The sequence below is a fragment of the Acomys russatus genome, chromosome 10 (assembly GCF_903995435.1).
Source record: "Acomys russatus chromosome 10, mAcoRus1.1, whole genome shotgun sequence".
NCBI lineage: Eukaryota > Metazoa > Chordata > Mammalia > Rodentia > Muridae > Acomys > Acomys russatus.
The window spans coordinates 57653062-57676761 of NC_067146.1; the positions used below are offsets into that span (position 1 = coordinate 57653062).

The 23700-nt window shown below is 41.4% G+C and overlaps 1 protein-coding gene across 1 annotated transcript in view; it reads left to right on the forward strand.

Annotated features, from left to right (window-relative positions):
• The first annotated feature begins 4355 nt into the window (after positions 1-4355).
• Positions 4356-23700, forward strand: part of Il23r (interleukin 23 receptor) — a 57233-nt gene continuing 37888 nt past the window's right edge. The window contains exons 1-5 of the mRNA XM_051152235.1: positions 4356-4467; positions 5427-5529; positions 8979-9275; positions 15816-15939; positions 22206-22366. Of these exons, the coding sequence (XP_051008192.1) occupies positions 4456-4467; positions 5427-5529; positions 8979-9275; positions 15816-15939; positions 22206-22366 (697 nt within the window). The 5' untranslated portion in view covers positions 4356-4455. The remainder of the gene's footprint in view (positions 4468-5426; positions 5530-8978; positions 9276-15815; positions 15940-22205; positions 22367-23700) is intronic.

Here is a 23700-nt window from a genome sequence, read left to right on the forward strand (position 1 = left end):
TTATTGACTTATTCAGATTACATCGGAATTTTTATCCCCTTGCTTGTCTTCTCCTCTTCCTCCCTCCCTCCCTGTTTCACTCTATTCCCATCCCCTAGGTCTGTGACAGAAGGGGACCTCCTGCCCCACCATATGGTCACAAGCCTATCAAGTCCCATTCTGTATGTTTCTTAATTACTCAGAATTTCCAGTGTTAAAATGTAGGTCAGGTTCAGAGAGTGAGCCATACGGCATTGGTAATGCAAAGAGATGGTGGTGAATGCTCACCCACTGGACGATGGTGGGGGTGACAGAAAAAAAAAAAACCAGTTGAAAGAAGGATGCCTGCATTGTGAGTCAACAAAAGCCTATCAGTGAGACTGCATAAGCCCAAACAAACTAAGACAGACAACTTTCAGCAGCCTGATAGTGACCGGTGTGCTGATTCTGCTCAGGGAAATGGGGTATTTTCACTCATTCCAAGCAAACAAATGAACATCTTCACATCTCCACATGCTCTCCAGATTCCCACTGCTTTGCTTTCCTTTTCTTTTGGTACCAGCTGAGTCTCCATAGCACTCCCTTCTTGGGAGGTGGCTTCATCTTTGATCAGTTCTCCACTTCGTCATCCACTGGGTAATGGTATTTCTTTATTTAGCAATGGTCACCACCTCTTTTTTGCTTTCAAAGTGAAACTTAACTATTTAGCCAGAAATACAACACAAATTTCAGGCTGCTATTGACCTGAGGTTTTTGGGTTTTGTTTGTTTGTTTGTTTGTTGGATTTGTTGTTGTTTGTTTGTTGTTTAGGTTTGGGTTTTTGTTTGTTTGTTTGTTTTGTTCTGTTGTTGTTTTGGTGGGGTTGGAGAGTGGGGGACAGGGAGGATCTTGCTATATATCTCAGACTGGCCTCAAAATCATGATCATCCTGCCTCAGACTCTCAAGGACTGGAAGACAGGAATGTGCCAGAATGCTCATGCCTCCACTCACATGCTTTCCGATTGGAGTTCTCTACTCTGTCATCTTGAAGATCTTTATCCACCATCACTTGCACTTTCTGTTCTCCACAAGTGAAATGTTTTTCACACCTCCCTCACAGCTTGAAAGACTGTAATTGACCATTAAATCCTGATTGGCAGTCATGTCTTCTGCTTGGTCTTCAAAGATATAATACATTCATGCTTTTCCTGTGGTTCTCAGCTTAGCCATTTATTACAGTCATCTAGGAGGCTTTTGTAAAAATCTCACTGTTCATATTTAACCCACAGAATTGCAGTTTTGTTGTCTAGAATGAGTCCAAGTGTAGCAATGTTTTAACTATTCTCCCACTATGTGGCTTCTGGAAACCAGATGTGGGTCCTTGGAAGAACAGCAAGCATTCTTAACAACTAAACCACATTTCCAGACCTAAGCTTTCTTTTACTCTTGAGAAAGGGTCTTATTCAATTTCCAATACTATCTTTAAACATTTTTGTAACCCAATTATTCTTGAACTAGAGATTCTCAGCCTCCCAAACGTTGGGATTTTAAAGTAAGTTTTTTTTAATAAACACAATGATACATATCCAAAAAACCAAAAATACAATGAGCTGTAAATGGATCAGAGTCATGGCAAACATTTTACCTACTAAGCCATTGTCCCAGCTCTAAACTGATGATTCTTTTTTTTTTTTTTTTTTTTTTTTTTTTTTTAATTCACCTTACATCCCAATAGTAGCCTTGCCCCACCGTCCTCCTATCCTCTTGGTCCTGCCTCCCTTTCTCTTCCCCTTCTCTCCTCCCCTATTCCTCAGAAAAAGGGGAGTCTCCCCTCCTTACCTACCCACCCCAGCTTATCAAGTAGCACCAGGGCTGAGCAAATCCTCTTCCCCTGTGTCCTGGCAAGGCAGCCCCACCAGGAAGTCATAGAGACTGAAAAGGACACCCTCTAATTAGACAGGACTCCTAGTGGAGGGCGAGGGACACCAATCCATGCACAAAAACTTCGACCCAAAATTTGCCCTGTATACAAGATGTGTGGGGATAAAGATAGAGCAGATATTGAGGGAATATCCAACCAATGCCCGGGCTAACCTGAGACCCACCCATGGGAGAGAGCCAACCCCTGACACTATTAAAAATACTCTGTTATACTCACAGATAGGAGCCTAGCATAGCTGTCCTGTGAGAGATTACACCCAGCAGTGGATCCTAACAGATGTGGAGACTCATAGCCAAACACTGAAAGTCTTGTGGGAAAGTGGGGAGGGTAGATAGAAGTGTTGGGGACAATAGGCCATATGGCCAATGTTCAGCCAACTTGTCCAAGTCTGCACCTTTAAGTCTCTGTCTTTCCCAGAGCTTGCTTTTCACCAGAAACTAGCTGACCCTGTTGTGAGTCAGCAGTTAGACTAAAGCTAGATGAAGACAACGCAAGATGCCCTGTGTGACAGGACATTATGACCCTGCCTGGAATTCCCTGTGTTTTGAGAAAAGTCTATAGCTGGGTTGCTATAGCAATATGCTTCCCTGCCTCCTGACTTATAAAAGCTGCTGTCTGACTAATAAAGTTTGAGAGTTTGATCAATCAGACTTGCTCTCCTTCTTTGTGTCTTGCATTTTTCAACAGGTGACCTTCCTCCCGAGTTTTAGTCGAACCCCACAGGTCGGGTCATAGAAGTACCTGGAAGTGACAAGAGCTCTACAAGAAGACCAACAGCCAACTAACCAGAGCCCAAAGGGGCTTGCGGAGACTAAAGCACCAACCAAGGACTATGAATTGACTAGACCTAGGCCCTGTACACAGGTGTAGCAGATGGGCTGCTCAGGCTTCATGTGGGTCCTCTAGTAAGGGGTGCAAGGAGCTGTCTCTGACATTGACTCAGTTGCCTGCTTTTTGATCAAACTGATGATTCTTACTCAAGAATCAAGACTACTTTTACTTATAGGAAAGAAATTTCATATTTTCTTTTGGAGAATGGAAGCATTTGCTCTTCTCTCATTCCAGTAGCTATTTCTGAAGCCAAAGCGGCCTGGCAGCATTATCACATTGTACCTAGTAAGAGCCCTGATGTAAGTGAAAGCTGTGAATTGGAGGTGTAGTTATTACAGTTTCAGAGAGTTAGCTTGTGATCATCGTGGCTGGAAACATGGCAGCAGGTAGGCAGGCTTGGTACTTGAGCAGTGGTTGAGAGCTCACATCTAGACAGCGAGTTGGAAGGAGAGACAGCGAGATTGTGCCTAGTGTGAACTTTCGAAACCACAAAGCTCACATCTAGTGACACATCTTCTCTGAGGCCACGCCTTCTAATCCTTCCTAGACAGTCCACCAACTCAAACACCCAAGTGTCTGAGCCTATGAGGGTCATCCTCATTCAAGCCACCACAGGGGCCTTTAGGACAAATCTGAAGGCATGGATGTACATGAAGCATTTACTGTGCAACTTACAGGAAGCATCAAGGCTGACTTCCCCCTCCCCCACTTTTCCTTTTCTTCCTTTCAGGCCTTCTCTCCCCTGTCTCCTCTCTGCGTTTGTTGACGAACTACAGGATTTACAGGGGGCATAACTCCTGTCCCCTCTACCCTTGAGAGATGCCTGCTGCCCCAACTTAGGGCACCCCCTGCTTGTTGTGTCTTTCTCTAGGGGTATATATCTTCCCTCCCTTCGACGTACCCTGCTGTGCTCTGAAATCTCATTTCTCACAATTTTGCAATTGGTTTCTCGCCCACCATTATCCCTCAGCGGCCAATAAAGAGGAGGAATGTTGACCCAGAGACCCTTCAGCTTCTAGCTGTGGAAGCACAGGATCTGAGCTAAGCCTCAGCAAGCTTCCAGGTGTGTGGTTGGGAAATGAGGCTGACAGAAGAGAGAGATGCTGCTTCCTCTTTAGTTACCTCAAGCCACCATTGTTATCTCCAAAGGAATCAGAAGGAGCAGAGGGTTTCTCTCCAATTTTCCCCTCACCCTCATTACTTCCTTTCTCACTTCAGCCTATGTTGCAGGTAGAAAAGTCAGCAGCTATGTGGATAGACATTTTCCTTTTTAAATGTTTGTTTGTTTTACCCGGTCTCACTTTGTGTAATTCTACCTGGCCTAGAATGCCTTACAAAGACCAGGCTGACTTTGAACTCAGAGTTCTGCCTGCCTCTGCCTCCCAAGTGCAGGGATGAAAAGAGTGAGTGACCACCACCCATCTATTTGACTTCTTGTATAAGACACTATTTTTAATTAAGGTGAGGGGGGAAAAGTACTGACATAGCAGTTCACTTTCAGTAATCTGGGTTTTCCCAAATAGTGACATGAGAGCTAGTCATTATGAAATGGATACCGAGTTCCTCTTCAAGAAATGAAAATGTAGGTCAGGGCTCTGCTGACTTTCCACTTGCCTCATAGGTAAAAAAAATCTGAAGCACTCACAGACAGACAGGCAGTGGAAACGAAGACAGCACAGCCATGAGGGCAGCTGGTTGGCTCTGAAGAGGGAAGGTGCTGCAAATGAGAAGAGAGGTGAGGAGACCCTGATTTCCTGAAACACTTATAGACAGCTCTGCGCTTTTCTTTGGAAATGCACAGGCCAAATTGCTTTCTCTCGTGGCGTCTGTGATTCTCTTGTGTAATGCTCCTGCTGAACAGGGAGTCTCTCGTACTTTCGGCCATCACACTTTTTTGATGCTCACCTCTCTGCTGAGCAGTTAACGGCTGATGAGGTAAATCTGCAGCTTGGGCTGCCTCTTATGGAGAGGTATGCTGTCACAAATTAAGAAAGGGCTCTTCGTATTCATAAGCCACAAAAATATAACCCTGTGACTTATGCTATTTGATGAGCCACGAGTTCTGGTTTGAAGTTCCTTAATATGAAAACTCGGCTTGAACTAAATTGACAAAAAAAAAATTAACTATTGTTGAATAACTGACTTAATCCATGATTAGCCTAATGAGTAGAGAGCAAGGCTCCAGGTGTAAGCTGCAGACAGCGTCTCCCAGTATTTCCATCACAGGTCTGTAGGTTTGACTTGTCATAACACATGTCCTCAGCTTGTTCCAGTTTTCCTCATTTTGTATCCTTTTTCCTTTGGGAATTCTGAAACTTTCCACTTTTCCCAACTTCTGTTCCTCAAAGGCTGGTCTTCCAGATCATGATGGCTGTGCACCAGTCAGACATTAATGTCACCATCAGAAGTATCAGCCAACAGAGGAGCTGTCTGATGAGGGGCAATGCCGTAAGAGGAACTACATTTTACCAAGGGTCTGGTGACCTAGGATGACCCGTAGTGATGCTTGCAGGCCGACATTGCAGGGATGCTCTGCTTACCTGGCTCTTGATGAACCTCCTTACAAAACAGTGGCATCCACTCTCCCTGTTTTTTCTCTTCTGAGAAGATCCCACTAAAGATAATAGTATGAGAAATGGCATGTTCATTGTCTCATTAAAATGTTACAATATAAACATTTTCATATTTTTCCAGAGAGAAAGAAGAGAGTTCTTCTTCATGTGGGGCATGAGTCACCTCACACTTCAGGTGCATGTGGTAATAGCTCTTTATGTATTCTTCAGATGGTGTCATGGAGGTATAGTATTTTGTGTGTCTATGTTTTCATTTAACAAATAGAACATTGAATGGGTATCATTTTCAAGCCATTATGTCATAATATCTGGAAAATACAAAAATTATTGTACTGAAAAATTAATATGGAATGTAACAAAATAGAAATAATTCAATTTTCCTCCAAATGAAGGTTGTTTCCCCCTATCTGAGATGCCCCAATGGGCACTCCTCTGTCATACATGAACGTTTGCACAAAGGAGGTCATCTCATCCTCAGTTGAAATGTTCTATTTTAGGATTATCATAACTGTTTTGTAACTGAGCCAAAGCTTGCATTTACTTCAGTTCTGTGAACTTCTCACTGACAATTACTATACAGCAGGCTCTCTGCTACCTTTCAGTCCTCGTGAAACAATATTATTTTGCTGTTGTTGTTTCTGTCTTAAAATTCATACAAACATTCAGTAAAACAAGTTTCTTTGAAACGGAAGAAGTTTAAGAAAGGCTATGGTTGTCATCTGGGTGTTTTTGTAAGGAACAGCTGTCTGTGGGACAATGGTACAGGTAACGGAAGACAAATAATCCTAACACAGAGTTCTGAACAGTGAGTGACATTTTTCAGACTAGGTGACTCAGAATAGTGATAAATGCGTGTGCCTTCTTCCTTGTGTGTGTGTGTGTGTGTGTGTGTGTGTGTGTGTGTGTGTGTGTGTTTCTTTCTTTCTTTCTTTCTTTCTTTTTCTTTTTTTTTTTTTTTTGTTAAATGTGAAATGCTTCACAAATTTGTAAGTCATTCTTGCTTGGGATCCAACTATGTTGGAGCTATTGACATAGATGTAAAAACTTGCAGCAAGATAAGTCAGGGTCAAATCAACAGCTTCCCACAGGATTTGGGAGGAAAGATGCCGGTTGGTGTAAATGTGCAGACAGTAAGTAGAACTGCTGTTTATACATCCATCTAAATGATGAGCAAACAGCAAGTGAAGTAAGACACAGCATAGATGGTGTCTAGAACTGTTATTCATTCTTCTGTGACTATTTTAATAGAGTCCAGGTTACATCTGTCCAGGGTTTAGTAGGATGGTGTTACTCTATTTCAGTAACTTTACTGGCCAAGTGAAGAGGCACACACCTTAATCCTGGCACTAAGGAGGCCGAAACAGGAGAACTGCCGCAAGGTTGAGGCTAAAGTGGGCTACAGAGTGAGTTCAAGGACAGCCTGGTACACATAGCAGAATTACTCTGCCAAAAGATAATCCTTAAATAAACGAAAAAGCTTTACAAAGATTTTTAAGTATATTATACATTTCAAAAATGAGTTAAACATTTCTAATTAATATAATAATCTTATTTAAGAAATTCAATTAGCTGGGCTGGGTAGCTCATGTCTATATTATCACCATGCAGGAAACTGAGGCAGGAAAATAGAAGTGAATTTAAAGCCAGAATGGGCTGCAAAGTGAGAACTTGTCTCAAAAAGAAGGAACTAACTAGCTAGCATGAGCTACTCTTTTATAAGCCTCCTTCTGATCACCCACTTGCCCCCACCCCCACCCCCGCCATTATGTTCTGAAAAGCCATTTCTAAAACCCAGGACATGTGACCAAATCTTTTGACATTTTTCTCTGTCTTCTAAAAAAGGTTTCACCATGAGTCATGGAGATGTGTTTTGTCTAAACTTGAATTATCAAACTTATTTAAAATAACCAGGTACTTCCTTTTGAGAGAGAGAGAGAGAGAGAGAGAGAGAGAGAGAGAGAGAGAGAGAGAGAGAGAATTTCATAAATCAATCTGTCCGTCTGTTGGCCTTACTCTGGACCCATGCTGACCTATACTGCCCCCTTTCACCTCCTCCTTCTTTTTCTTCTTCTTTTCCCCATCTCCTTCTTTTGTTTATTTTTCTAAGACCAACTTACATTTTGCACAATAGCCTTGAACTTGCTATGTAACACAGGCTGACCTCAAACCCTCCATCCTCCGGCTTCTGACTCCCAAATGGAAGAATTATAAGCATATGCTGCCATGCCCTGACACGTATTTCTTTTTTTCTTTTTAAATATTTTTCACTTTGATGTATCTGTATGGGGAACAGGGTGTGTATCATGTCCCAAGGGGGAAGTCAGAGGACAACTTGCTTCTCTCCCTTGTCACCTCATGGGTCCCAACGATCAAACTCATGTCCTCAGGCAGGGTAGTCAAATCACCTGCTCTCATTTTTTTTTTATTGTGTATCCCGGGCTAGCTTAAAGCTTATGATCTATGTAGTACATGCTGGCCCCAAGCTTGTGGTCCTCCTTCCTCAGTCTCTTGAGTCCTGGGATTACAATAGTATGAGACCATGCCCGAACATTTTCATAAGCTCTCTTTTTCATGCCTCTGGTTCTATTCCCTATTGATGATGTTGTAATTATGTTATTACTTCTTTAACATTTAAATATTTTCAATTTATATGTAAATGTTACCTAAACAAAAATAAATCTTAAATTACATACCCAAAAAGCTGATTCTTTACACTTTTTATTCCAAAGGCAAGGACCTTTTTAAAAATCAAATATTCATCCTTATTCTTATCTTAATAAGATTTAAGTATATTTTAATATAAGTACTTCCAGGAAAAGCTGGAACAAATTTCATAAAACTTCTGGTTTTTTTTTCTAGATAAGAATTTTATTTCGTTAACATTGTATTCCTACTGACTTCATACAAATGACTTTACTGTAAGGGGAGGCTGGTGGGAGTGCAACCCAAGGCAAGCCAGCCGTTGAGCTTTAAGTTAGTGGTTTGGTGTCATGAAAGTAACACATCCACTGTATAATGTTCAAGTCACAGACATACACAATTTAAAATAAAAATATTAACATGGAAATTACTGTTGCTAACAACCTTCAGTAGTTTCCCGGGTTCGCTCATTGTTTGCTTCTTCCCAGTCTTGAGCTTTTATGAATTATCTTGTTTTTGCAACTTGTTTTTTAACTCAGTAATGTATTATGTCTCCCCTATATTATTAAATTAGTGATGAATCTTATGTGGCTATTAAGTACTTTCTTTTTGTCATTGCAAGAATAAAGATATGATCAATATATTTACACTATGATGATAAAAATAGCTTTTAACTCAAACAAACAAACAAAAACACCCCCTACCCCTGCAAACAACAAGAGAGTAGAACTGGATTGTTTTGGTGCCCAGTACTACTTTGAGTCTCATCTTTGACCAAAAAAAAAAAGCTGTAGCTTGGTAATGTCTCCATTCTCCACCTTAGAGTAAAAGAGGAAATTATATTTGCTCTCTGACAATGAGAAAACCTCAAAAGCTGCATCATGCCACTAGCCATCAGTGAAGACATATAGCTATTTTTCAATAATCATTTAGTTATTGAAAGAATACATTTTACATGCAGTAGCATATTCTTCTTCTAAATCTCTGATAATATTTTTTTACACAATTGATTATTTCTTGTGTTTGTTTCCAGGAATTACAAATATAAACTGCTCTGGCAACCTGTGGGTAGAGCCTGGCGACATTTTTCAGATGGGTATGAACGTTTCTGTATATTGCCAAGAAGCCCTTAAGAACTGCCGACCAAGGAAGCTTTACTTTTACAAAGATGGCTTTAAACAAAGATTTCATATCACAAGGATTAATAGGACAACTGCTCGAATTTGGTATAAAGGCTTTTCAGAACCTCATGCATCCATGCATTGCACTGCTGAATGTCCTGGGCATTTTCGAGAGACTCTCATTTGTGGGAAAGACATTTCCTCTGGATGTAAGTATTGTTGAGTATCCTGATGGTTAATTAATAATTGCTGAGCTCTTAGCTAATTAAAATGAGGGGCAAATCAACATAACTTTATGTTAGAATGCGGCCTCCATGCAATTGTCTATAGAGTCATGTTGATTTTTTTGTGTGAGAATTATATTAATTTATTTTTTATTTAATTAATTTATTCATATTACAACTCAATTGCCATCCATCACTTGTATTCTCCCGTTCCTCCCTCCCTCCCGCTTTCACCCTATTCCTCCCCTCCCTCCAGGCCTAAGACTGAGGGGGACCTATATGGTCATAGACTATCAAGTCTCATCTTGGTAGCCTGCTTAGTTTTTCTTTGAGTGCCATCAGGCCTCCCCACCAAGGGGAGGTGGTCAAATATGGGGCACCAGAGCTCATGTCATGTTGAACTGTGAGTTATAGGGGCTGCTGAGGCTCGTACAGAGATTAACAACTCACGGAGACAGCCACTGCCTCTTAGGGCCCAGTGTGCCTTGATCAAAAGAAGTATGGAGGTTTGATGTGAACACCATAAATTTTAAATATTGCAAATATCCCCAGAGAACAATTCCCCCCACTAGCCTGAATGAACACAGTCTGAAAGCCAGCACCTCATGTCTGAGAGGCTGATCTCAGCTAAGGGTAGTAGTGTACACCTGTGGTCCAGCCCTGTGGATGAGGAGGAATGGATGGTGAGTTCCTGAGCCTCGGCAACAAAAAGTTTAAATGATGCTCTTTTCATCTGCTTTTCATTTGGCTTTTGTTGATGTGTTTGTTTTTTGAACTAATACCATTGACTTTGAAGCTGGCTGATCCCATTAAGAGATTTTGAAGCCAATAAAATTAAATTAAAAATAAAATAAAATGAAAGCTTCAACTGCCCCCCAAAACAGAGAGAGAGAGAGAGAGAGAGAGAGAGAGAGAGAGAGAGAGAGAGAGAGAGAGAGAGAGAGAGAGATTTTGAAGTCAAGATTCAGGGTGCATCTCAAAACTAACTTTGTGTTGCCACTATCCTCCCAGTGAGCTTAGTAATCTTGGGGCAACTTGCTTAGATAACCTCAACCCCCGTGTGTGTGTGTGTGTGTGTGTGTGTGTGTGTGTGTGTACGCGCGCGTGCGTGCCTGCGGAGGCCAGAGGTCAAACTTCTTAAGGGGTCTTCCACCTTATGAAGTCTGGCTGGCTAGGGAGCCTTGGGAATCCTCCTGTCTCTACCTCCTCGGTGCTGAGATTATTACAAGCTTAGGGCACCATGCCAGCACGTTACGTGGACACTAGGAACTAAACTCAGGAACTCATGCTTACACAGCAAACCCTTTGCCTACTAGCTGAGGCATCTCCTGGTCCACCCATCACTGTCTTAAAGCAGAGAGTCATTCTTCAGCACATCTTTGCCATTTGGGGTGAAAGATCAGAAGAGCTCCCTTCCCCCATATGCTTGATAACATTATATAAGTGCTTGCTTTTTCCTTGGCTCCAGATCAGAGATAATAAGAGGCAGACTGGATCCCATTACCACCTGGCCTCGAGGCTGACTACCTGAAAACTAGGAGACTTCCTTCTTCTGTAATAAGGCCACTTTCCTACTTAACTGAAGGCAGCTGATCAAGAATCTGTGTCTCTCAAACTAGATAGCTTCAGGATGAGGTGGAGGACAGTTGAAGGAAAGAAGTAAATTTTAGACTTTAATAATGAACTTGTTCCATGTACTTTAAATTAGTGAATTAGACAGTAGAAGGTGCCTATATTGTGAAATCAAACTACAGGCAGACATCTCATTTGATGTATAAAATCTTGCCAGCTTGTCCACATCCTCAGGAACAAAAGCACGTTCCCAGCATGTCAGTGCTTTACTCTTTGTCCCTTGGGAATCGATGAAAGAGTGGACACGATATGCAATTTCTTGAAAATGTGAAATTACAGTTTCTGGGAAACACAAGTTGTTGATTTAAGTGAGAGGGGAAAATGATCTAAAATAAATATCACTTCCATTAAAAGAGAAAAAAAATCCAGCAACTTTGATTTTCAGTTCCATCTCCTATTTACAGTTCTTGAATCAAAGAGCACCTCATCCTGTAAACAGACAGAGGTTGTGGTGGAGATCGGAGCAGGTTATTGCATAAGATGAAACAAGAAATCAAAACAGTTACCACCATGTTACTTTGGTTAAAACAGAAGGGCACTGCCTGATGCCAGCCAGTTGACTGAACCATTAAGACAGGATGTTTTTGTGACTCCTATTTTCAGGCAATCGTGGTATTAAGTTTCAGTTTGAAACTGAGCACAGGTCCCTTCATTTTGATTTAAATTGCTAGTTTGTTTTCCTAGTGAAGGACCCTCATCCAAAACAACAACAAACGTGCTCTTACAAATTTTACATCATACCCCTCCCGCGTCTGTGCTGGAGTGCATGTAACTGATAACTTGCTGCTACCTTCCTGGTCTTGACCGAGAGGGTTCTGCCCCAAGCCTAGAGACAAGCTGTGTTTCAGGTTCGAGAATGTTCCTCTTCCAGGACAGCATAAGAGACACTCTCACGCTCTACCATCACTCTTTCCGTTCATTCATTTGCCAAGTGCCATTCCTCGCAGAAGCCTCAGGTTATGAGTGTGAAAACCCAACTGCCAGGCAAGAATTTACTCAAACCCCTGGGTTCAAGGTGAATCCGCTTTGGGACTCAGTTCTCAGTAAACTTACTTTGTATTAACTAGGTCAAAAAAAAAAAAAAAAAAAAAAAAGAGGGCCTTGAGGATTTTGTGGTGTTCTATAAAGCACAGTGTTTTCACTGGGCCGCTTTGACACAGTGTATTTGTTCTGTGAGCTTTACAATGCCAAGTAGTCATCACTAAACAGAGCAGTTGCAGGACATTTTGATACATAGCAGAAGGTAGAGAGTGAGTGAGCTGGTACTTCCCCTGAAAAGATCCAGGTGCTTCAAGGTCTCTTTAATGAGTGATTTCTGAAATACCACTATCACAGCTCCCACTATAATCCATACTCCTAAATGCTTCTTAGATTCTTATTTCTGATTAAATGAGAACATATTATGGGAAATTTGTTCAAATAGAGGTCACTGAAACATGTCAAATTAAATACACCATGTAAGTGATATTTCCACTTAACCATTTACTTAACAGTTTAAGCATTTTTTTTTTTTTTTTTTCTTTTCGGTCTTATGGTCTATGTATATGGTGATGAAAGAATTGTTGTCCATTAAAATCCCTGAATATTCATCTCCAGTGTGCTCTTGTGTGGATAGCCTGGCCTGAATCCTCCTGTGGGTGCTTTGATCTCTCTTTCTGAGACATCACAGCTCTCCCCATCTTAATTCTTGCCATTGTCAGCTTTTTAATTGAACCATTCAATTCATGGGATAAAGTTTAGTTATTGTTTTTACAAATGTACCCAGAAATATGTGACGTGCTAGAAATACTAAGTAGAGAGAATCACAGACCTGGCCCATTCCAAAAATCTCTGTGGCAAACAATCTTTGGTTAGGCTGAATTAATAAGTCTCCTGGTAAATGACCAGGGAGTGTTCTCATAAGGCTAGAGGGTGAAATAGGCATGAGAGAAGAAAGTCTTAGTTCCCTCGGTGCATTCAGGGTATTCTCAAGAAGTGGCCAGCCAGTTTTATTCTTGGATATGTGGCTCTAACAGTGGGATGTTCCTCTCATGACTTTACTCTCTAGCTCTTTATTCTGCTTCCCACTAATACATATTGCTCACTCACCCGTGTGTAGGTGTCACTTTTGTCTTTTGCAAAGTTAATGTCAGCCATGCATTACAGTCCTGACCATTTGCTTCATGGAGAATAGTGTAAAACAAAGTCCAAAAAGCTGACATTTGTCTTCTATGATCATCAAATTACAGTGCTCTCTGTCTAAAACCATAGGAAAAAGTAGCAAAAATGAAACACCTATCAAGCCTACATAATCCCTCTATTATAATCCACAAGCTCTCACAACGCAGAATACAGAATGATGTAGTGCTATTCCCGTGCTTACCTCCTTCAAGTTCAAATAAAACTTAAAGATGTCGTTCACCTTGTGGGAACCCAAGTTACTCATTGGGATTTAAAGCCACCACTCACCAAAGTCTTAGAAATCACTTTCATGTAATCATCACTGCTTGAAAATAGCTTTTTAAAAGTTGAGGTGTGTGCGCGCGCGCGCGTGTGTGTGTGTGTGTGTGTGTGTGTGTGTGTGTGTGTGTGTGTGTGTGTGCATACACATGTGTGTGAAGGCTAGAGGAGGGCACTGGATGCTTTCCTCTGCTATTCTCCTTCTTCCTTTGTGGCAGAGTCTCTCTCTGAATCCAGGGCTCACATTTTCTTGGCTAGGCTAACATCCAGCAAGTCAGGCTTACTCTCCTGTCTCTGCTTCTCTCAGAGCTGACTTTACAGATGTGCATACCGTGCCTAGCTCATTACATGGGTGCTGGGATCTGAATTCCAGGCTATACAATTGTGCAGCAAACACTCTTAACCACAGAGGCATCTCTAGAGGCAAGAACACAGCTTTTTAAAAATATATTTTATTTTTGTACATATACATTTATATTATTACACATATATACAATAGATTACCTATGGCAGGAAGAATCGTGACACAATCAGGAATTATATAAATGTTACATTCTTAGTGTTTTGGCTATTTGTATTTGACAGTGTTGAAGAAGATATCTTTTCTATCTTGATGCATCTAAATTTCTGAATGTAAATCAATCTCCATCACATATTGTCATTATCAATTTAGAACACTTATCTAGTCCTAAAAACATCTTAACCCCTAAACAATTAGGCTTCATTGTAAAACTAAGCTACCTGGTCTTCAACTCCCTCAGAGACTTGAGACAGATACAAAGAGAGACCCTTAGAGGATTCTTGTTGATTTATCATGAGGCTTGACTCATTCCCAAAGGAAATCTCTGGTTAGTTAGCTTAGGTCAAAGGTCCCTTGCCTAGTTACTGACATCTTCTGGCTGGACTGGGGTAAAGAGGGAAGCTGAGGAGACTGGGGTGTATTGCTTTTTTTCGGAAAAACTGCTAGCAGACAAAAAATATAATGAGGCTATGGGGAGGAGAAGCTGAACATGTGCAGGTGGGGTGGGGGAAGGATGTGGGGGAGAGAGGATGTGCCTTGAAATAGTTCTATGAAAATAGTTCTATTAAAAAAAAACTTTGATGTGGTGATGGTACAAATCTGCATAGTATAACCTGCTTATTTTCACCACATTCAAGGGCTTTTTTCAGTGGTGTTCACTCTATTTGCTTAAATTCTTGGACTCTTATTGTCAAAGGAAACTGTGTCTATTGAATCACAGCTCTCATCATCCCTGGACTTCCACACACTGCCTATCTGCAAAGGGGACCACCACCATCCTTCTACATTCTGTCTTATGAATTTGACTGTTCTAAACACCTTTTATAAGGAGAATCATGCAGCCTTTCGTGTCTGGCTTATTCTGTACCCAGTGTCCTCAGGTTTTATCCATATTATAACATGGTTAGAAGTTTCCTTCCTCTTATTGCTAAATACTATTCCTTTCTGCGTGTAAATAGCAAACTTTCGCAGGGAAAAGTAGAATATATGCTCTATAGGAGGAAATAGTCTTCTAGGGCAATAGGAAAAAGCTGAAAAATCTCTCACAGAGCCTAGGCTTGAAAGGGAAAGTAAGAAAGAATCAACTGCTGCAGAGGCCTAGCTCAGTAATAATGATGTAGTTCTGATGGGACAGTATAGAGCTTTCCAGATAGAAAGTCACTGTGGCTTTGGTAGAGCTGTGCAAACAAAATCCTGAGTAAATCAGAAGGGCTAGATAAAGTATTTGCCATGAAAGCGTGAGTTTGGGTCTCCAGCACCCACATAAAAGCCAGGCAGGGTGATGACTGCCTGTAATCCCAACACTGGAGAGGCAGAGACAGGAGGATCCCTAGGGCTTGCTGGTCTACCAGTGTAGCCACTTGGTAAGCTTCAGATTCACTGAGAAACCCTGCCTCAAAGCAAACGAAAACAATAGCAACAAGCATGAAAGACCATAGAGATGGGTCAATGGTTATGAGCATAAGGGCAATTTACAACTGCTGGGAAGTCCAGGTCTACAGGGTTCAATGTCTTCTTCTGGCCTCCAGAGGTACCTACACTTATCACATACTCCCACACAAACAGACATTCATAATTAAAAATAAAATAAATATTTAAGAGGCATACAGACCATATACACGTGTTCATAAAAATACCTACAAAAATAATTGTAATGCCTTGCTTAAAAAGAAAGGTAGAATAGTAGCTGAGAGGAGATAGAATTGGAGAATTGTAGGGAAGCTCGCTTTACTTGGATGGGAAGAACCAGACCTGTTAGTATCTACTACCATAAAGTGTACTGTGGGGGAGGGTCAATGCTTGATGGAAAACTTGGTTACGATGTAAGGTAGTAGTAGTAGTGGGATGAGGAGCCTATGGGTGACAAGTGACCTAGTTTCCCTAGGAAGCGTGACTTCATCAAGAGCAGATCTTAGCAATTCATTTTGTTGCAGATCCACCAGATGCCCCCAGCAAAGTGACGTGTGTCATTTATGAATACTCAGGCAACATGACTTGCACCTGGGACACTGGGAAGCCCACCTACATAGATACCAAGTATGTGGTGCACGTGACGAGGTAGGTTCTATAGCACTGTCAACTAAACATTCTATTCCAGAGTGGATCCAGCTGAGACTGAGACCAGCCTCAAACCTGAGACACCTACTTTGGTCAGGGAACTCTTAAAAAAAATCTGAAATCCAACATTTCTGGTCTTGAGCACATTGGAAAAGGGAGGTTAAACTGCAATTAAACTCTGGCAAACCCAACCTGTATTTTGAGTTGATAGAGGCCAGATCAATGTAATTGTATCATATTTTAAAGAAGACACACTGGGGCTGGAAAGATGGCTCAGCAGTTAAGAAGACTATGGCTATTCCAGAAGACCTAAACTTGGTTCCCATGTCAGATGGCTAATAACTGTCTGTAACTCCAGATCTGGATGATCTAACACCTCTGACCTCTGTGGGCACCTGCATTTACATACTCACATGCATGTACACACACACACACACACACACACACACACACACACACACACACACCATTAAAAAGAAAAGTAAATTCTTAAATATTTATTTTTTAATGTGTTTTATATGTATGAGTGCTCTGTCTGCATGACCTTCATGACAGAAGAGGGCATCAGATCCCATTACAGATGGTTGTGCACCGCCGCGTGGTTACTGGGAGTTGAACTCAAGACCCCTGGAAAAGCAGCCAGTGCTCTTAACTACTGAGCCATCTCTCTAGCCCCAAAATTAAATTCTTTAAAGAAGACATAAAGCACTGGAAAATTATCTTAGAAAATGGATGCTTTCTTCTAGCAAATTCAAAGCACACTTTCCAGTAAGCACAAACAGAAGGAAGCATGCATCTGATCATCTTCTAACCCATAGGAAACACAATCATGAGCTGAAAGAGTTAAAGGAACGCCTACTCCTCTAATAAACTGTCCAAAAGGCCTTTTCCATCCAAACAAAAGTTGAGTTATACTGAATGCTGTGGGCAAGGTGGGAAGCATACATCAGGCAAAAAGTATGTGCAGACCCTGGCCTCTTAGGGTTTTTCCACTTAGCTAAACACCAAGAGAGGCATAGGCAAAGTTTCACTTCCAATTCGTGTGCTTCTGTGTTCCAGTAAACTCACACAGACTGTAAAGCCTGTCACCCTGGTCCACCTGCTTGTTCAACAGAAAAGTAGCAATTCTTCTGTGGTAGGACAGGAAAATTGGAGGTCCTCTGGTGTTGCATGGACCTTGTCAAACACAGCTGAGCGTGCTGAGCAAGAGCTCTCTTACTCCCTGGCTCCCTAGTGATGCCTTCACCAGACGGAGCTTTGTGTTGTTTTGCTGTGTGTCATGGGTGCTGCTGAAAAAATTGTTTTCCCTCCAAGAACATGTTGAGTTATAGCAAATGATGCAGGCAAGGTAGGAAGCATGAAGCGGGGAAAAAAGCCTGTCCAGATCCTGGCCTCTTAGGGATTGGCCTCTGTTACTATCTCCCTACTGGTGGCCCCTGTCTGTGAAACTCAGTGACTGACAGTGCCTTCCACTTGTTAATAGTTTTTGGATATAAATGAGTGAATGGGGCCCTCACAATGGATCAGCAATTAAAAATGCTTGTCTCCAAGCCCAGTGACCTGAGTTTGTTTCCTGAGACCCCATGGTGGAAGGAGAGGACTGAAACCATAAATTGTCCTCTGACCACCATATCATGATATGTGTACCTGTGAGTGCGCACGTGCACTAAATAAATAACAAATAAGCAAATATTTACCAATTTCATCAAGTTTTAGAAAGAGAAAAGAATGAATGGTAGGCCTCTATTCTGGACCAGCCAACTCATTTAGCAAATATTTATTTCCTGTTTAATGACTTCCAAGCCCACGTTATGCCTTAAAAATTAAAGGAGGAAAAAAGATACCAACACATCTAACAAGCTCATTTTCATTCAGAGTCCAGTCGTTTCTCTTAGATGTCAAAAAGACAGCTCAAAGTGAGCATAAACCAAACACCAACTCTTCTTCCAACTTGCTTTCTACTGGTTGCCAGGCTTGGAGACAAGCATTTTAACTGCTGAGTCCATTCTTGTAACTATAACTCTCCTGTTTGGGTCACATCCTTGGTACCCAACACATTTCTCCTTACTAAGACTTGAGGTCTCAGTTTGTGCGGTGAGAGAATTAGCCACAAGCCAGTTACGAATGTGTATGTGGTTTCCTCTAACTGGAAAATAGTGAAAAAATGTCCCACTTACCACTTAGGCTTACCACTAGGTATAAGTGCAGCTTTCTTGCTTTCACGTTTGAATTCTTATTTAACACAGGTCAGCCTACTTTCCAATAAGTTCTCTGTTGACACACTTACGACTTCTCTTATTTCAGAAAGAATACAAGGCACCTATGTAAATATCTAAACCCAAGATGTACTTTAACTTCAGATAAAAACACTATACACCAGTTAGATGTGGTGCTGCACACACACTGGCAAGGCCCGGCACTTAGGAATCCAAAGCAAGGAGATTAAGAGTCCAGTGCCAGCCTGAGATACAGAGCAAGCCTGTCTTAATTTTTTTTTTACTTCATTCATATTCATAAAAGTGACATTATAAATGCCTTTTAACTTGCCGTAATTTAATGAGTCCTCCGTTAGGTGTGAAACCATCTATTCCTTGCTTTTCCTTCTCATGCATTTATGTTCACTCACGGTAGCAATGCTGCCATCTTTCCTGTTCCACAGATGAGGAAACTGAAGTATATCAAAGCTAAGTAAATTGTCTCAAGTCTCACAGCTTATGAAGGGGCCTAGCCGGGACTTGAACCTACTTGTCTTTAAAGCCCAAGCTTTGTACAGTGAGCCAACATGATATATCTTTTTTACCCCACCCCACCCACACGGTGTTCACGATGCACTTGCTGCTGGAAAAAGGGAAGACGCAGTATGAGAAAACAATGTAACTTAAGTCTGAGTTGGTCCCTACCCCTACACCATGTCTCGAGTGACAGTCAGCCTCAGAGAGCCCTTTATCACCTGAAAAGTGGCCCTCCTATGCCAGAACCACATTTCTGTGGTATTTTAATTCATAAAAGTATTGTTTGGCTAGAGCATAAAGCTAGTTCCTCGTTTGCGTGTCCTTGGGAGCACTTCACTTGCGTCAAGCTCTGATTCTCACATCTGTGCCTCTGAGAGCATGTCATGTGAGTCAAGTTCTGACTCTTAACTGAGGTATTATGAAGCATCAGAAACCCAGGAGTTACTAAATAGGCATTTGTAATAAAGGGACCTAGAGTGCAACCCTAACCGTGAAGTAGCGATAACTTTAAAGCTCTCTGTCTTCATCATCAGTCTTGTGAAAGCAGTCGCCTAGAAGAAAAGCAGTTCACGATGTTAGATAAAGAAATCCAGTCCTTGCCTCAACTCAGCAGCTCAGACACCATAACTGGGACAATAAAATGAAGGTGCAGGTGATGCCCCCGACCCCCAGCACAGCACAGCACCCCTACTGAGAGTACAGATCTGTGAAGTATTTTCAATTCTTAGAAATGATAACTTCGGGGCTGAAATTTGACTCAGTTAATAGAATGATTGTCTAGCGTGCACCAAACCCCAGGTTCAACCCCTAACTCTGAATGACCCGGATGTGGGAGCATGTTTCTATAATACAGCACTCAGGGGAATCAAGGTCATCTGTGGTGACATAGGGAGCTTAAAGGCCAGCTGGAGCTACATGAAACCCTGCCTCAGGCACTGTGGGGTACTCTTTTAATCCCAGCACTTGCACAAACAAGCAGATTTCTGTAACTTTGAGCCCAGCCAGGAAGTTCCAAGTCAATCAAAGCTACATGTCAGGGCTACTACATATGAGACCCTGGAAAGCGGGTCAGGGGAGTGGACCAAAATATTGTGTTGTTACTGCAGAGTAGAGATTTAAAAATTAGAGGGTCGGGAGATGGCTCAACAGGTAAAGGTGCTCCCTGCTAAACCTGATGACCTGAGCTTGATCCTGATCCACAGAGTGGAAGAACCAATTCCCATGGGTTGTTCTCTCTTTCTTTCTCTCTCTGTCTCTGTCTCTCTCTCTCTGTGTGTCTGTCTGTCTGTCTCTTTCTCTCTTTCTCTGTCTCTCTCATACACACACACACACACATACACACACACAAAGTGTCTTCCTTTTTTAAAGAGAGATTTAAAAATAGATGCTCAGATGGACTATCTTCCTTTTCTTGGTTGCTAAAAAGACTCCTGTTCTTGTCTGTTTCTCCCATTTGCTGTCCAAAAGCAAAATTGACTAATAAAATTTGACAGTTTAGCACAAAGTATGTTATATGGAATTTACCAAGAATAGTTAGCTGACTGTAAACTCTTATACAAAAAAAAAAAAAAAAGATCTTTGATGTAATTGAAGGAACTGTAGGGTTCTCTGTGCTGCCTGCTTCCCCTCCTACCTCAATAGTCTCCATGGTCTTGTCTTGGACAGCAAATGACTCCTTCTTTTCATTTAATTAGCATCCTGGTACAATCCATTCTAATTTTCTATTTTATTTTACGTTATTTTTGGAGATAGGCCATCACCCCAGGATGGCCTAAAGCTCTCTGAGTATCCAGAAACAACCTTGAACAGGGGATTCTCATTCCTCTCCCTCCAGTTCCTGGGGTTACAGGCACACACCACCACTCACTCGGTTCAAAATATGTCACGCCCATCCTCATTGGCCCTCACTTTTGATGTTCAATTCTGCATGATACTGGACTTTTATTCTTTCTCTTGTACCACCTTTATTTCTCAGCGATCGCTCCTTCAGGAAGAAGCCTCTGAAGCATGCTTAGCTGATCCTGTGTGCTCCCTTCCCCTCACTTGCATAGTAAACCCCAATCTATAAACTCCCGTTAGAGGGTCTTTTGGGCTGGGCCTGTTCCACTCCAAGCTACTTCCTGCCTTTTCATGGTCAAGGACAGCACTTGCTGAGCCCTCACATCATTTCATTTATTTGTTTTAGGAAATGCTAGGGGGTTATCTACCTGTAAAACTGGCCTTTCCTACCCTGACTCAGTCTCCAATCCCATCCTCACCCTCCTCTATTGTTTTAAAATTACATGTATTATCAGTATTATCTGTAGGCCCGGCTAGCAATCAATCAAGACACAGATACTCGTTATATTTTAAACTAGCCTTAGGTAACCTGGGGCAGGGCAGATCTCAATCCTCTAAATTACCTTCCATAGTGGGGCAGGCATGGGATCCCTGCCTCAATCCCATGCCATCTGCTTCTAACAATTTCTATCAAGCTGCTTCCCATCCATAATCCCAAGTATTTGCTAGTGTTTTTCATCTGGGCCAGATTCTCCATCCACACTGTACTTCTCCTCCAGCTAACCCATGACAGCCTTCTTCTCTTCCTTCAGGTCTCTCTCCTTCCTCCTCCTGGCAGTCTTTCTTCTTCCCAGAATTCCTTCCTCTCTAAGCCCCACCTATCTCCTGCCCTGCCCAGGTGGGATGGCTTTTTATTAAGCAAAAAGTGGGTCAGACAACAAGCAGTAATTAGCATCAAAATACCTCAGATTATCCCCCCACACTCCTCTCATCCTCACTTAAATGTCCAACTGAAAAGGCTGATGCACTAAAACTGTGCATTGCTCCTTCCCAGAGGAGGCCCATTTATTTCCAGGTATGGACAAGACTGAGTTAGCCATCAGCGGACACAGTGCATGGTGTCTACAATATGCAAAAGAGTTCGTAAAAATGTTTTATTTTATTTAAAATGAGAAAAGTGATAGAACATAAAATGTTTTAACATTTGATATTAATATATGTCTGTAAACATACATATAAAGCAACACATATGACCATATGAATGTATATGTGTAATATATATATATGTGTGTGTGTGTGTGTGTGTGTGTGTGTGTGTGTGTGTGTGTGTGTGTTTTGAGACAAGGTTTCACTGTGTAACAGCCCTGGCTATCCTGGAACTCTCTTTGTAGACCAGGCTGGCCTTGAACACACAAGAATCTGCCTGCCTCTGTTTCCCAAGTGCTGGAATTAAAGGTCTGCACCACCATGCCTGGCTCTAAATATATATTTTATATATTCTTATATATGAGTATAACACCAATTTTTTAAATGTAGGAGGTCTACAAGGAAAAAAGTATTTAGAACCCACCAGAGTTAAGCCATGGCCCTTGCCACATTTGAATTTGTTTTTAAGAATTCAGAAAATAAAATGAAGTTTGATTTATTTTTTTTTAAGTAACAGGTTAAGTTCTAAAATCAGGTGAAAAGGATAGCATTCAAAGTTACTGGAGCAAGAAATTAAATAAATAAAATGGTTTTTGTTTTGTTTTATAGTTTAGAGACAGAAGAAGAGCAGCAATATCATGCCTCAAGCTCTGTTAACATCTCCACTGACTCACTGCAAGGTGGCAGGAAGTATTCGGTATGGGTCGAAGCCGCCAATGCCCTAGGCACGGAGAACTCACAACGACTGCAAGTCCATCTGGATGATCTAGGTAAGAAATGAGAAGTGCTACATGTCTTTTATTACACACTACTAGCTTGCATTGATGGCAGCAAGTGGTCTAAATCTGAACAAAGTACACCTAAACTTCCTGCAGATTATAAACAATAACTTTTTCCCATTATTCTTCCACCTGGGGCAACTCTCCAATTGGACATCCTTCCAGTCTCATCTCAGGATGGCTGTGATTTTACAAACTTAAAAAAAAAAAGGGGGGGGGGGGAACTTGGTTCTCTAAAGCCAGAGAGAGTAAGAGAGACATGATACCTATCCTAGAATAACTTGCCACGCTTCAAGTGGAGATGTAAAGAAACAGGGTTGTGCACAGATCCTTCTGTTGTGAAAGGCATTAACATACCAAAAGATTATGCTCCACGCACTGCGTGCCAGGGAGGGTTCTTCTCAAGTACGGAGAGAGATGGCTCAAGATTGTATAAACTTCTCTAACTTTGCCAACCAAAGAAGTGTTGGCATGCTTTGCTTGAGATATTTTAGACCCTGCCTTTTAAAGCTTACAATATTAAGCATTTCTATTAACTTATTCTACAGTTTTGTTTTCAGTGTTATCTGAACATGTGATTGTTGTTTCCCTTGTTGGAGATTTACACTATTCTCAATTTTCCACCCGCATAAAGTATAACGTCATGAACTACTTTGTGGTATATCTTCATTAAGTTCTTCATATTTTAAATTAATTTTTGGCTAGTATACAAACAAATGGGTTTTGTTAAACACTTTCCCATCTACATATTAAGATATATATGTGTGTATATACACATATAGATATGAAATTTTATATATATATATCTACATATGTATAGATAATCTTTGTCATTAGTTGTTTGTCAACTTGATGCAAACTAGAGATGCCTAGAAAGAGGGAGCTTCAGCTGAAGAATAGCCTTCATTACACTGACTTGTGGGGCATTTTTAGATTAAGATTGATATGGATGGGCCCAGGCCACAGTGAGTGGTGCTGCCGCTGGGCACATGGTCCCAGGTTGTACAAGAAAAACAAGCTGTCTGAGCCGTGGAGAGCAAGCCAGTAAGCAACATTCCCATCACTCTCTGCCTCGGTTCCTGCTTCCAGGTTCCTGCTTTGAGTTCTTGCGCTGACTTCTCTGCATAGTGGATTCTGATGGGGACCTGTAAGCCTAATGGACTCTTTCCTCCTAAAGCGTCTTTTGGACATAGTATTTATCACAGCAACAAAAGGCAAACCAAAACTATTTTATAATAGCAGCAGAAAGTAAACTGAGACAATTATACTTTGTTCTTATTCCCCCTCCCTCAGGCCTCCCTCCTCCTTTCTCTTGTTGGTCTATT